At 41.8% G+C, this 16,052-nt stretch overlaps 1 protein-coding gene across 1 annotated transcript in view; it reads right to left on the bottom strand.

Annotated features, from left to right (window-relative positions):
- Positions 1-4,566: 4,566 nt before the first annotated feature.
- Positions 4,567-16,052, bottom strand: part of igsf9ba (immunoglobulin superfamily, member 9Ba) — a gene marked incomplete at both ends in the record, with an annotated part of 62,582 nt that continues 51,096 nt past the window's right edge. The window contains 8 exons of the mRNA XM_083984709.1: positions 4,567-4,775; positions 4,880-5,010; positions 9,247-10,866; positions 11,593-11,679; positions 12,526-12,571; positions 13,314-13,475; positions 13,575-13,659; positions 14,194-14,420. Coding sequence (XP_083840835.1) covers positions 4,567-4,775; positions 4,880-5,010; positions 9,247-10,866; positions 11,593-11,679; positions 12,526-12,571; positions 13,314-13,475; positions 13,575-13,659; positions 14,194-14,420 — 2,567 coding nt within the window. The remainder of the gene's footprint in view (positions 4,776-4,879; positions 5,011-9,246; positions 10,867-11,592; positions 11,680-12,525; positions 12,572-13,313; positions 13,476-13,574; positions 13,660-14,193; positions 14,421-16,052) is intronic.

Genomic DNA, 16,052 nt, shown 5'->3' on the forward strand with positions numbered 1-16,052 from the left:
GAAAATTTTGTATGGGACTAAGCATTTGAAATGATATGGTGACATGAATACAACACTGCTTTCATATTCTCACAGACATGCCATAGATAGAGCATAGATCATGTGCTAGGCCCATGTCTACGTCATGATGAGCTACCTGGAGTGAGCCTGTACGTTTTCCCTATAAAGGCTTGAGATGGCGACTGTCACTACATCTGGGCCAGTTGGTAACAGGCCAGAGTGTTATTACATCATAGTTCGTTCTGGTTTTTCTCTTTTTAATCAATAAAGAAACTAGATCCATGGCAGTTGAACATGAAGAGTGAGTAAGACATGATCTCAGACGATACAGAATTCACTGGACAGCAGTGGCAAAACGAGAGGAAAGTAATACAAATATTATACATAAGGCTTTGGTACAGCACCATACAGTATGAGTTAATTGCTCACAAAAAGTTAAGTGAAGCGTATTACCTGATGTAGTGAGAGAACAGAATGACAAGTTTAAAAAACTGACAAAAAAGAGAAACATCAGGTTATCGTTTTAAAACAGAGAAAAGTAAAAAAAATGTTTTTGCTTTGAAATATTTACATATGAACATTGTTGAATACATGTTTCAACTTAAAGAAGGATGTTATGGAAACATTATGCACAAAAAACAGAATAAACAACATATAATACAGAATGTAAACATGTGATGTACAGCACAGAGTTCAGTGGATGAAAATGAAATGAAATGTTGTAAATTTTCTTCCTTTTAAGCACTACTTGGTTTGCTTGAGTATGAGCATTAGCTAAAACAGTCAGCGATGTAGTGCTTATTGTAGCCTACGATAATAATACATTCTAGTTTCTCAGTGCTGGTACACATGAAAAAACAGAGAATATAGAAAATACTACATATTTCTATTTTCCGTCCAATAACAACCAGCTCGGATGTCCATGAATGATTGCTAAATAGGCGTTTTTGTATTGTCTCTACATGCAAGATTAATACAATAAAAAATCAAATTGATTCTAAGTATCATCCTACCAGCACCTAGTGATGCACTAAAAGCTGTAAGCAGAAAAATTGGAAAAAAAAACTGAAAAAGAAAAAAGAAACAAAAGAAAAAAACAAACAAACGTAGCTAACAGTACGTCCAAAGCAGCCCTCTTAAACACTGTACATGTTTCTGTTGAATATGCAAAAAAAGCCCGGAAGACAACATCCATTCGTAAAACCCCATGGAGAGCTGTTGAGCTTTGTATCAGCCTTTCCCAATACCTTTCAACCAGGAGAATCAGTAATAAATACAAATGTGGTCTGTGGTGACTAGTCATGGCTATACTGTACAGTACTAGTAGGAATTCTTCCGTCAAAAAGGGTGGTGGGATGATGTGAGACGGTTACGCCCCTGCAGTAGTGTGCTTGAAAAACAGTGCTGCTAACCAAAGATTGTAGACCTAGAGGAAGTGTGTAGAAAAGATGCCCTCAAGACCTGACGATACTCTCAGATTCTCTCCCGCGTGTCCTGTGGCGTGTACTAATCTAAATCAGGTTATGTTTCCCCTTTTAGGCTGGGTTAATATTCTCAATATCATCACAAATATACTTTAGAGAGGGTACCTTGGAAGCACAGACAGACATTGCAAACACACTATAGAAAACAGGTCATCTTGAGTTCATTTGAATGTCACAAGTCTCTATTATTTGTGGTTATATTACTATTTTCCATTATTGTCTATCACTGTCATCACACCATGATACTGTTATGATAAGGACCTATAGTGTCTACCGGAGCTAGTTTGCTCAACCACACAGGGCCAAAGGAGTCGCTTGTGGAAAAAGGAAACGAAAAAAAAAAAAAAAAAAAAAACTTTAGACCTCTATTCTACAGCACCACAAAGTTAAACATAGCACCAAGTCGTAATGTTCAAAGCAACTATGCCCTAACAAACTTTTTCTTTTATCAAACTAATGTAAACACAATTTCCTCCACAGCACGTAGTGTACATGACTATAGCATGTCTGTGACTCTTAGAAAAATGCTTCCTTCAGTTTATTTGCTTTGGACACCTGAAGGCGAAGAGATCTGGAGTGAGTCTACATGTGTGCTCATGAACGGGCAAAATACAGTATTACTTTGTTCCAGAAATATTATAGAGGGCAACACACTTCTGCTTCTAAAGCTTTTTCCAATGGGCATTCACGTACTATACATCAGAGAAAATACTACTCAACTTGTGCAGCCAGCGGGCTATGGCAATAATACATTGTACAGTACTAACATTAAGGTTTCTTTTCTTCTCAGATAAAATAATGTCTGCTAAAGTATGACAAATGAGGCACCTTAATATGTTTTAAAAACATTATCCACTTAAAGCCGTACTGTAAGCAAATACTTTTATATATAATCTAATTTCTTTTACCTTGGGATCCTTCCCGTCTTTTCATACAGTACACCCTCATACAAGAACGTGTTCCTGTAAAACATGGTTTGATTTATCTTTACAAATACAATACACACCATGTACAGTACATAACAAATATAGATTTTTTTTCCTCGTATCTTACACGAAACCAATTTGTTTAAGTAGTATACGCACTTTCAGGCAATCATCACTTTCTCGCTTGTCAAGAGTTTTCAGTAAGCAGACATTGAGTCGATTCATTCATGTGGATATTTGTCGGAAAACCTCTGATTGGTTGGTAACAGATGGAAATCTATCTGATATGTCTTTGAGTGATTGAACTAGCTTTAGCAATGCAAGGAAAACGGTTGCTTGTGTGGCCGTCAGAGCAAAAGGAGCTTGGCTGAGCACCGGTGTGGGGCCCACCGGTTATTGTCGCATACAGGGGAGAGACACATAGAGAAGTAAAAGAATTTGGACTTAATGTGCCAACTGGTCATCCCACCAGTCACAGCTGCAATTTTTAACAACATAATGGGTCATTCAATGTACTGTGACATCGGGACATTCATTTCCTGTACAGCAAAACATACATTCATTATCGGTTAGTGTTGAAAAATTAACAAACATACAGAGAAGTAGCTAGCAAGTAATATATAGTTGTTAAAGATAAACAGTCAGGGTGGCCATTCTTTGAAAATTTCTCATTGCTTGTTAACAGCTTTATGAAGCAATCACATTCTCCTCTAACAGCTGCTGTTAAACATTAACATCCTTACTGCTCTGGTTTGTTCTTCCTGCATGAAAACCGATGTACTTTTCCACTGAAATGGTATTTATTGATTCATTTGCCTTTTCTTTCTTTCTTTTTTTTTTTTTTTTAAATCTAAACTTGTGTATTTTTATTTTTACGGGTATTCTGGTATTGTCCTATTACTTGGATATACTCAGTTGAAGCAGGTACCCATTTAAAAAAAAAAGTTTAAACAAACAAACACATAAACAAGGATTATGCATCCTGTGTAGCATATTCTCTAATGTGTCCTTGGCAGAGAAAGTAAAAACACACGTAACATCGGAGTCCCTCACTCACCCCGAAGAGACAAATATGAGAAGGCGAAGGAAAAGGCAGTTTATGTTAGAAAAAACAAGAGAAAAAAAAGGCAAAAAAAAAGGCACTGCGAGATGTGCCACATTTCACAAATGATTCCTTAATAATGAAATACATACTACAGTACACTTCACAATTCATCACCCTGTTCTTCTAATCCTACTAGTCGAACCTCTGTGAGCGTGTAAGTCCCAAATTATTTTTGAGAGTTCTCATGAAGGCTATGATCTTTGTCTTAATGCCGTGCTGTAATGAGGAGTGCATCACACTGAGCCATCACGCACTGAAATCAAGACACTGTCGCCTAATGGTTGGCATTAGATCATAAATCAAAATAAACACAATATGCCTGCTATTACTGATAATAAAAAGCATCTAAATTAGATCAAGTTAGGCCATATTATCCATTTGAATGAGCATGGTGTGTGATATAAACCTTTTTGTCCATACGTTTCATATGTAAAAAGGTCAAGCACATACAGTATACCACAAGAATTACAGCAATTCTGCGTTTACTCTGAGGTATATTTTGTGGTAAGAACCCTGTGTTTAAATACTGACACTATTTGTATTGTAGGAAAGGTAGACTCATGTCCCTGTCCGAGGACGCACCAGGCTTAACAGTACGCTGTATCACTGAAAAACCTAAAGATATGGACCCCTCAATGACCAGTGAGTGAAAAATCTTTAACGTGTTGTCACATACTCAACCAACACATTTTTATTACTGTAGGAGGAAGCTTAATTCCCTTGTTTTACTATTTATATACATTATTTTTTTCAGAGCATTTTCAAGTGAAATTCCTCAGAGACAAGTAGTGGTGACAACTCAGAAAAGCCATTGTTCTTGTCTTCAAATAAGATTTTTCCAACCCCGGAGTATTCAGTTTGATGTTTCCTGCTCCCCAAACACAGATGAACTTTTAGAGATTATAAGAAACGTATTAGCTTGATACAGAGACCGGGATGGAGCAGGGAGGGCTGAGGTGTGGGTTTTTTTTTCTTTTTTTTTTCTTTGTTTGTTTTTTTTTCTTTAATGTATGAGGGGGAGGGTCAGTTTCGTCGAGTCCAATGGCTTGGGTCAGCGTAGAGTCCCATAGTTTGGGCCCTCAGAGTCTGCACTGTCCAGGATGCCTGTCTGGTCCTCCTCAGACTGCCTGCGGTGCAGGAAGGAGGTCAAATAGAGATAGGGGTTCTTCTTGTTTTGCCTTTTCCTCTTTCTGTGGAAGTTGAGATTCTCTCCCTCTTGGGGTGTCTGAGATTGCTGCTGGGTCTGAGAGGGAGACACACCTGGCAGGGGAGGGGGGAGTAGCAGAGGGAACCACTGGAGTGACAAACCACACATTTATTTAAAGATGAACCTTGTGTTCCTTTTCTCTAATCATCAGACTAACCTGTTCTCCGTCCGGAGGTTGTGTTGTTATTGTTGTTGGCGGCACCTCCCTTGGCTTTAGTAATACAGTGGTGTAGCAGTGCTGGTAAGCTCTCAGACCCGGCAGGATCACTAGACGCACCTAGAGGTTCCCTGAGAAGTGGAGAGACAGCACAGCACACATTGTTGGGCATTAATCCAACAGTCTTGTTCGGCCCCGTCTCAAAGTGAAAGACAGAATGGCACTTTCATTGCTATTTCCAGTAGGTGCTATCATATGATTTGATGAGCTCTTGTTCTGCTATTGAGAGCCCTTTCACTAAAATGATGAATTTCCACTTTCTATCTCCGGTGATGGATGACAAAAGTTAGACACAAAGAAAGAAAGAGGGAAAGAAAGAAAAGGAAAAGAGAAAGTGAAAGAAAGAATAAATAGTTGACCTAAGGTGGCAGTGGATTTGGTGAAATTATTGTCTATAAGTTTGTTCTCAAACAATCATTACATTAAAGACCCAGTCCAGGAATAACAAAGATTATGGCCAGATAAACTACATATCATTCCTAAATGCATTTGTTAGTGAGACAAAATCACTTTCACACAATTCCAGGTGTCAAAATTGTAATTTCAAATCTGGGACATTCTGTAATCTTAGCATCAGGGCCAGAAAAAAGAAATACAATTTGAAGTTTTGTGCTCATTCAGTTTTGGGTCTTTAAAAAGTGACTGCTTCAGAAATGCAGGCAATTTTAGTCTCTTTGCTGTATAAAACTCATGAAATGAAAATAATTTCTGGAACTTTAAATGAATGTTCCCGTTGCAATGAAGAGCAGAGCTTCTTTTCAAATCCTCCAGTTCACTGTTGTTTTGTTTGTTTGTAAGAAGTCAGCAAACTATGACACATAAGCTGTTTTCAATTTCAATGTGAGAAAGTAAATACTACACTACAATCACTTTGTTAAAAAGTACATCAGTCCCATATATTACATCAATCCCATAACTGCAGGTGACAAAGGAGATTAATGCCAAATCTGTATTTGTGTCAATGTGTGTTTCAAGTGTAAATTACTCTCTATGTAAAAACATTGGTAAACTCTGACAAAGTGGAGTGAGTGAACGGGGCAGTGTCAACATCTGCACACATCAGTCTACAGAGGGCAGCTATAAAATTTCAGAGTGTATTGGCAGAGCAGTGGTTTTGTTTGATGGGCTGCAGAGTGAGGACACCATCATATTCAGAATTACAGACTTGCATCTGTCTGCAGGACTGCGGGGAACATTAATGATATACTGAGAATCAAACAGACAAAGCCAGGGATGGGGCTTTGCAGTAAACACCAGTTTCCATTTTACTACAGTAGCTTACATCACAACATTGAGAAAGGGGCTCTTGTGAAAATAATAGTAACTCCACAACTCTACTCATACAAGGTCAAACCTCCTCTAATAGTGTCTCTTTATGGGTTTATATACTGAAGGTGTACTAACAAATGCTGCTGGCATGGCTTGTCTTCATCTATGTAAACCGACACTAATCACATCACAGGTTGCTGACCCCCGCAAAAGGTGCACAAGCATTTATCCGACTGGTTGCTCTGTGTGATCACAACACGTGTTTCCAAACGGAAAATAAACAGGAATCTGGTCCTCAAACCTTAAGAACTATTTTCATTTCATGAGTGATACATGCTAAAAGTAAGTTGGATGAAAAATAATCAATGTTTAATCAGCAAAACAAGAATCACACCGAGTTAATCACTCCACGTTCATAGTATGCAGTATGTTTTAGAAGTAGTTTCACCTCATACCGAATACTCTGGTTTTGTTGTCCATCTCTCATAGAAATATGAGTAAATAAAGTCAAATAAAATCCAAATAACCTCACAAACTCAACGTTTCAGTTTGATGTGGTTCATGAGGTTCAATGTCTTTGCCTTTCAAAGAACTAAATACAAACAGCGTCAAAACCTGACTTAATGCTCTTATTAAGCCAAGTTGTTGTGCCAAACATGTATTGTTTCAAAAGGCATAGGAACACAAAGCTTTAGAGATGCTGTCCATCATTTGTCACTGTGGAGAGAGAGATTGAGAGCCATTAGCAGAGAGGGTGAGACACATCTGAGAATTGCAACAGTCCTGGACAGATAGAGAACACTTCCATTATCACATGAACTGTGTGCAGAGGCCACAGTGTGTTAAAATATAGTACATTTCCATAGACATAAACACTGTACAGCACACTTTCATAAACATGAACACTGCGTACAGAGGCTTCACCATGCTGACGGGAGGAGATGGCAGGAAGAGGAAATGGCCGTTAAAGAACAAGTCACATGACAGGAAGAGGAAATGGCCATTAAAAACAGTCACATGACAGAAAAACGAAAGCACTTAGGACAACAAATGTAACAAAGAATTTAGTTTGAGAATTGTTGTTATTTGTTTGGTCATAGAGAGAAGTTTAGAGAATGCATGCATGGCATTTTGCACATGGAACAAAACTTTAAAGGGGAATACTCCAGTCTATCATTCATGTGCGTCCTCTATTGATTCAAGCCTCTTTTTTTTTTCTTTTTTGGTGCAGGGAGAAAGATGTCTGTATTCAAACAATCAAAAGACAAAATCAAATGTTTCTCCACAGTCCAAAACCGCTCCTCGTGCTTGACTCACAAGCCTAATTACTGCAGCCTACGCCACAGCATAGCAGGCTTACTGTGCCTTTGAAGAGTATTGACAAATGTGTCCTGCAGTCATTATTACCATTAGTTGTACTTCACTTGAATCCAGCACAGAGGCACAACCCAAAGCGATTCCCCTTTAAAGGAGAGAGTGATTAGAGCCCTCCCCCTGCTGACCCCTCCCCTCTCAGACATGGGTCCGACCCTTACCTATTGCGGCGTAGGGGACCGGGTCACAACAACGCTGCCCAGATAGCTGAGATCAATCAAAAACAAATCAGGTAAGACCCTTACCCTCTATAAAGCAGCAGCCCTATAAGCTACTTTCCCTTAAAGGCCAGTGATAGTGCAGGAGCAAGCCTCATGGCTGTAGCTACTGTGTCACTGTAGCTTCTAGGGTTGTGAGGTGGGTGTGAGGGGGCGCAGGAATGTGTGCAGTGTAGAAATACTCAGGGGCACAAAGGTATATGAGCCTCAGCTATTTCTTTATGTTTTCTTTCCTGTGCTCTGTCTAAAATTCTGCGTACAGGGAGACTGATCTGTCAAAATGTCTGATGCATCAGGAAAAATCCCTTCTAGTGATTTTTAATTGTCGTGTTCCCTCGTGAGGAACTTACTATAGTGTCGGAGAGTTTTTTGTCCTTTTGGTGACCACTTTCTCATAAGGCACCTTTTATAAAGTGCTTAAAACTTGTAATTCATCTGATTAATTAAATAACTTGCCAGGTTGTGTTTTTTTTTATCCTTCTCCTATAGTGACTCCTTTATTAATTTCTTTCAGAGAACCTTTCCACATCTGACCTTCTGGAAAACGTCTACAGATGTATTATCATTATTTACAATTACAGCCCTGGATTTTCATGAGAACTATTAATTAATGACATATTAAGTTCATCAATACTGTAATTATACAGATTTTTACTGAAACTTGAAACTCAGCATCATAAGCTGTATTGGCTTTAATAAACGTTATTAAATAGTCAACTACTGGTTTATAGATCTGTTGGGTGCTATTAATGAAAACTCTCAGTAAACTCACATTTAATACATTAATAGTCATTTATAAAGGGTGAATCATCAGAAAGTGGTAGCACGTTATGTTAACAGTAGGGATGTATTAATGTAAATGTTCATTTAATGTACACTAAAGTTGAGTATGACAATAGTTTGTGCGAGTGCCTCACACACATTTTGATTTGATCCAATTTAATTTCTATCAGTCTGTGGAAGATACTTCAGAGTTTCACTGTTCATAATGGGGGACAGAAAAAATGTTACAGTTTTAAAAACAGTAGAGTTGAGGGCTTGTGTAGCTCTAGTGTTTCATCCAAATCTTCCTCCAGTCATTATCTTTAAAACGGGCTTCATTTTATCAGTATCAAGATCAATATTTTAGGAGATTAAATATGAACTATCAAATAAGAAAGACAAATATACATGATCCTAATATCAAATTGAGCTTTCACATGCTATTAAATTGTCAAAGTTTGAAGAACTGTCATTTTTATTAACTTACAATGTGTGCTAAATGCAATTACATGCCTTCTGCATATTTAAGTACAATATGCATCTTAATTATGCCCTAAATGGAAACATCAAAGTCAAACTGTGGTCAAATACTCAGGAAATTTGGACTAGAGAGCTGCAGACGAGGCAACAAGTCTCCTCTTTAAATAAATATGTGACTATTCTCTACTGGAATGGATCACCTACCCTGAGGCTGATATCTGGAGCTGGGAGGGCTCTGAGGGTAGCATCTCCTCCTCTGTCCTTCTCTGGGATGGCCTCTGCCCGAAAACATCCCTGCACTCCGGGGGGGGAGAGGGGGACTGGGAGGGGTAACTGGCTGCAGTGGAGGCATAGGACATGTGGGCGTGGTAACTGGGGCTGGGTTGCATGGCGCCCTGGCTCTGAGTGGGAGAGGCTGTCAGGGAGGACCTCCGGGAGAAACTGACAGTGGGCTGCAGGGTGAGCTCAGGCATCTCCAGAGACCGAGAGGTGCGGAGGATGCTGGGGCGCGGAGGGGGCCGCACTAGAATATCTGGAGAACCTGGCTGGGTGCTAAGGGGGCTCTGGGAGAGCGGAGAGAGGCGGGAGGGCTGGAGGACTAGCGGGGGGAGGCTGGGGTCTGCCCGGCGCCCCGCCCTCGGACTGAGCCAGGACTGAGGACTACTACTGGGGGCTGTGCTTGGGCTCCCTGAACGGGCTGCCGGGTCAGGGTAAGGCAACACTGGTACGCCCACACCGTGGGCCGTGTGTCTGAGCTGGCCGAGACTTTGGGCCTGTTGCATAGCTAAGCGCCTGACCGGAGGCCCCATGGGCCGGTCTCTGCCTGGGGGAGCCACAGGGACCTCCAGCTGCAGGAGTCCAGGGCTGGTTGGATCCTTCAGGGAAGGGAGGTGCAGGCGACTGGGGGGGAGAGAGTGAGGGGGATATGGGGGTGGGTCAGGGAGGTCCTGGGGATGGTGTAAAGGATGGTGAGGTGGGTATATGAACCGTGGACCCTCTAGACCCAGGAAGGGTAGCTCATGAGGCTGCCAGCTTTCAGGAGAGCGAGGAGGAGGGCTGTGTGTGTGAGACAGAGAATGGCCAGAGGCAGTGTACTGATGGAGCTCCATCTCTCCACTCTCCTCGGGGATGGAGGGGTAACCAAAGGGCCCCTCGGCGGTGCCTGGGGGGGAGGACAGAGCGGAGCTACGCGGGCTGATGTCGGGCATGTAGAATGGTGGTGGAATCCCTGATTCACCGCGGCTGCCTAGATACCCATAGAACGGGCCCTGGGGAAAGCCCCTGTAGCGGGAGGCCGGGGCCTGCCCTGAGGCGTGAAGTGCACTGCCCTCTGCAAAGCTCATACCTTCCATGGGCCTGTGTAGGCGGGGGCTGTAGGTGGGGGGCTGCGTTGACTCCAGGCTGGAGGACGTTGGGGAGAGCTGTGGCCGCAGCGTGGGCATGATGGGCGGCAGAGGCCCGGGGTCAAAATCATTCTCCTCGTCAGACTGCCGGAACTCAGGGTACATGTCGGACTCCTCTGCGAAGGGGAAGCCATGGATGCGGCGGGGCGGCGGGCTGGTCTCCATGACGAAGCGGCCGTCGGGGCCGCGGCTTATCAGCTCGATAGGCGTGGTGACCTCTGCTTCATGCTTGGACACACTGTATTTCTTGCTGGCTATGGCACGCTTGGTTTTCTTGTAGAAGGAGAGCTCCTTGTCTCTCTCTCTCTGAGGGCTGGGCAGCTTCCTGACGTACAGGCCTGGACCGTGGGAACCCTCCGAAGAGAGAGAGCGTGGCCGAGATGGAGGAGAGCTCTCTGGACTTATCTTCCCCGATGACAACCTGATAATTAAAATGCAGAAAAAAGACACTGGCTTTATTTAACATACACTAAAAGACACCCAAATAGAAATGTTTTTTTGTTTTATTTAAAGAGAAAAATCATTGATGCTGTAAATGAATAGACATGATTGAAGGTTTATTCTTAAACTGAACAGATGAGACAATACAAAGCCAAAGCACTATGTGGAGACAGCCATGATGAAAGGCGTTATGATAATGACCAGTGTATGGCGGCAGCAGCATCCTAATAGAACAGCAGCTAATGAGCCAAACTAGAATGATGAGATGAGAGGAGAACCAACGACGCAACCATGACAACCGGATCACTTATCTATTGAATCTACATCTTCTTGAGCAGACGTGAGACCAATTTCCATATGCTGCACCAAATGGTTATGTGAGGGAAGCAGATGACATCTAACCAGGCCTCATTTGCCCACACCAGGAGCAGCACGGTCGACGTTTACTAGGTCACTGAATGCATCACGTAGACATAAAGAGTGCATACCGGTATACACAGTATCCTACTGTACATGCAGCTGAGCTAATGCAATCCAACTCCTGTATGGTGCGTGAAAGTCTGTGCATGCAATAATAAGACCAGCGGTGGGCTTCGCTAGAACAGATAGTCATTGTAAGTTGATCATTTCTATGCAATGCATTAACCATGCAGCCAAGCCAGTGCAGTGCAGCACACTCTGTATTTTGGTGCAGGCAGGCACTCACAGGGGGCTGGCGGGCGGGGGCAAGAAACTGCTCCTGGCAGGCTCGTCCCAGCAGGGCTCTACCCCTGGCAAGGGGGTGAGAGGAGGCCTGCGATGGGAGACAAACGACATGGGCCTGGTTCATCTTTATCTATGCCACTTGCAGGAAGGACTGAGTGTGAACTCCCTGACCTGCCTGGACTATTTCATAACAAAATAGGCAAAAGATACTAATGATTTCCCCTTTAAAAGTCTCAGGCAAACACACATTTTCTCTGGAATGGGATTTACACACGTTATTGTCACAAATGAGCTTCTTTTGAGATTGAAATGCAGTCATACATGTACACAGGTTTTACAGACAGACAGACAGGTACACACATGTAGCTGGTACTGTACATTAAATGTGCGGCTAAACAAAAAACAGCATTATTAACCACTGAGAGTCATGCAGAAAAGCAGACAGCGTTTGAGGTTAAAGAATACAGATGGGTCAAAAATCAATACGCATACTGCAGCTTGGGCACTCTGGGTAATGTGTTTAAAATGCTGACTTGGCTGCTTTGAAGTCTCCTTAATCTGCCCATGATCCGCTAGAGGTTGCTACTGTACATGTTCTTCCACACCCTCCAAAAAACTTGAGCATATAATCAATGTCTTTTTTTTTTTAGACTGCCTCTTCTTCTGTATGCTCGTACATTTTGCACAAATACACCAACTCTCGCCGTATTACAGGAGGATCCATGCTGTGTGTATCAAGCAGCTTCAGAAACAAGTCATAAAAGTATTTCCCGTAGCTCTTTTGAAGGTTTTACCTGTTATTCATTGATAAAAATGTATGTCCTGTGACTGTATGCATGGGAAGTGACATTTCATGAGAGGTGCTGCTGAAGAAGATGCACAGTAGTTGCCACCTCTGGTAGACTGCAGGGGCTCTGGCATTGGCTTTACTTACGGTGACTCAATGCTTTTCCTGAAGTGTGTCACCGACAACGGAGGATCTGAGAAGAGAAAAATATTTGAATTTAGCACTTCTTCTTGCTGAATACGACGAGAACAAGTCCAACACATGGACGGATTAAGAGGCAACTGGCTCCTGAGCAAAGACATGGAACAAGCCTCTCATTCAGACTACGTGGGATCGCTTGCAGTTTATTTTCTTCATCATTTTCTCTTTTTGCTACTTTTATTTCTGACTATGGTTGTTTTATGTTTCTTTTTTTTTTTTTTTAAGTATTTTTGGGGGCTTTTATGCCTTTAATTGATAGGGTGGTCAGACAGAGACAAGAAATGTCGAGACGGAGAGGGGATATTACATGCAGCAAAGGGCCACTGGGGGATTCAAACCGGGGCAGGCTGTAGAGAGGACTACAGTATAGGCTCTGTTGACGATTTGTGACTCTTTTACTCATTTTGTATGAATCTGTGGTTTGTTTTTGTCCGTGTGGTCATTTTTAAAAATCTTTTATATGTGTGTTTTTGTAGGTCTTTTGTGGTCATTCAGTCACTATCTGTAGTCATTTTGCATCTTATTGAGGTCATTATGAGTCTCTTTGTACACAAGTTGCCTCACTTTCTACCCAGCTTGCTTCTCTTTGTAGTCTTTCGATTGAAATATTAACAGTCACTTCAGACGAGAGGCTCGAGCTCTGGACCTCAGGACCTGTTCTCTAATCCATCCATGGTGGGACGTGGACAGCACCATGTTTAACACATGTGGATTGAGAGGAGAGGGAGACCGACCTGGTTTACGCTTGAGTTTGCGACGGTGTTGCTTATTGACAAAGCAAGCTGCTAGAGTGCTGAACAGTACTGCCGCTGCCAGGAAACAGATAGTCGCCACGACGCCCGCCACCACCGGCCGCGCCAGCCCCTCGTCAGGCAACTCAGCAGGAGGGAAGGGATCTGGAGGAGGTAATACGGACAGGTTGCAAAAACACAACTCAGAATACAGATTCATGTCTGTGTGCGTCGCCTGCAACAGTTCACAACCGATGAACCGACCTGTGCTGGATACTCCCACGACATTACTGCTCTCACTGATCAGGTCATCCATGACAGCCATCACTCGAAACTCGTACCAGGATTCCTGTGACAGAGACACACCAAAACACACTTTCCTTATGCCCCACACACACACTGGTTTCTGTGAACAGCTTAGTAGATCATATCCAAGCACATGGCACTGGTTCATTCATTATAATGGCACATATAATTCTATAAATGACTTTATACAGTACATATCTACAGTATATGTTAAGAATTGTCCCAGTTTGTGATGTTGAACCAGCTGTAGTCTACAACTGAGTGGTTGTTAAAATGCACTGAAATGCATACGAGCTAAAAATAAGAAATTGTTGATATCAGTCTATATATGGATCGGTCCTATTACACTTATTCCATACTGTAGTGATAACATCATGGATGGCATACAGATAGATTATTGATAATAATGTTATTTCCAGATATGTTTGGCACCATGATATTGTTGACAAAAAGGATTCTGTCAATTTCCAGTCAGTTATTCCTCTAACTTATCCACTGTGACACTTACATTCACCAAAACGAAAGCATGAAGTCAGAAAAACTCCCACAGACTCATGTTTGCTTGGCTGTAACTGACCTGAACGAGGTCTCTGGCTACGAGCTCAGTCTCAGTGGACGGGATCATGTCATCCAGAACCTCCCACCTCTCCCCGAGGCGGAACTCCATGATGTATCGGTCGATGGGTGAGGAGTGGTTGGCTGGAGGGAGCCATGTGAGGAGGACACCATGCTGCGTGCGATTGGCTGTGAGGCACCGTGGTGGAGTAAGAAGCACCAGTGGTTCTGGGGTACCCAGAGGAGAGCCTGTGGACCAGAAATGGGACACCATGAATATCTGGGTCCAACTGCTGTGCCAATCCTTCAAGTACATTTTAGGAGATTTCACAGGGTTTGGGGCACAAATGTTAATTCTGACCTGCTTCTCAGTTCAATCTTCTGGGCGCAATTAATATTTTCTATACAATTCTATGGAAATCCATCTGATAGGTGTCAAGACATTACACTATAAACCCAGTCAACTTGCTTAAAAACACCAGGTGAAAGACAGAGGTCACTCGGTGTCATGGCAATCCATCGTTGTTGTGATATTTTAGTCTGAATTGAAGTGGTGATCTGACAGACCTTTGTTAGAGTCTTTTACTATTGTGACTAAAACATTTACACACAGGCCTGGGTGGAAGACAGGATCATCTGCTATTCTTTTTTTTGTCTCATAAAAAAACAATACAGTGTACACTGCATACCGTAAGTATCACATAAAAAATGTATTGAGTCACTCAGCTTGAAATATGTCAGACGCCTTGAGAAAGTGGTTGAGCTCTTTGAATATTTAACCTCACAAGTGCTGCACCTGACCTCAGACTGAATCCTCAGCAGTGTCACACAGGCTAAACAAAGGCTAAAAGGTAAAGAACAACAATGGTAACACACAGCTGTAAGAATATAAAACTGAGGTTATAAATGTTGACAAATACTGTGAATTATTAAAAAGAAAACTTTAAATGTATCTGCAACCAGTGAGTAAACAACTTATCTGACTTTTATATAGTTTTAAAGAAGCAGATTTTAATGTCTGAAATGATCAAATCAAAAAATTCTAGGCAAAATGCATACAATGGCAAACTCTTCAGTGCCATGTTATGAGTGCCAAACATCCTGTCAGTGGTATGGTACCACATCACAATAAAAAAACACTACACCATTTCCATCCATTTGTTATGAAAGAGCAGGAAATGCTGAACAATGACACATCAATTACACATGAGCTGGACTAATCCTGGGTCACAAGACGCCCTGTGATATTTTATTTGTCTAAAATCTATTTCCCATTATATCAAATTAATCGTAATCACTTGTGTTCTGTTTCATAATAGAAGCACAAGTGTTTTTAGTCAATAAGACCTTGAGTGACAGCTGTGAGCTGGGGTTTGATGACTGATGTTCAGTTTCTGACAAATTCACAAAAATGAGACGATGGGACAATGTAATATGCAGCAGAACCCTGATTCTCCATGGCCGTCCATCTACTGGCTGCTATCTGAGCGTGTGAACTAGGTCAGAACTTTGCAAGCCCCATTTAGCCTTTGTTGGAGGGAGGGAAACTTCACAACACATTGTTTACAGGGGAATGAGGGTTTACACGACATAAAACAAGACCAGTATTGTCAGAAAGTTACTGTCATCAAGTCTGGGAGATTATGATCTGACCGTGGAATCCTCTCATCACAATGGCAGATGACAGAATCAATATGTCTTTATGTGGAGGCAATCATCTCTTAAGGATCTTTAATCAGAGTTTAACTTTAATAAAAGTAAAATTGTATTGTTTTAGTTTGTTTAAAATATGGTTTGATGAATAAATAAAGACAAATCAATGCTAAAATTACTGCAAGGGAGGATGTTTACATCAAACAGAAGTTTTTGTTACATGCACAG

Source organism: Trachurus trachurus (assembly GCF_905171665.1).
Source record: "Trachurus trachurus genome assembly, chromosome: 13".
Classification (NCBI taxonomy): Eukaryota; Metazoa; Chordata; class Actinopteri; order Carangiformes; family Carangidae; genus Trachurus; species Trachurus trachurus.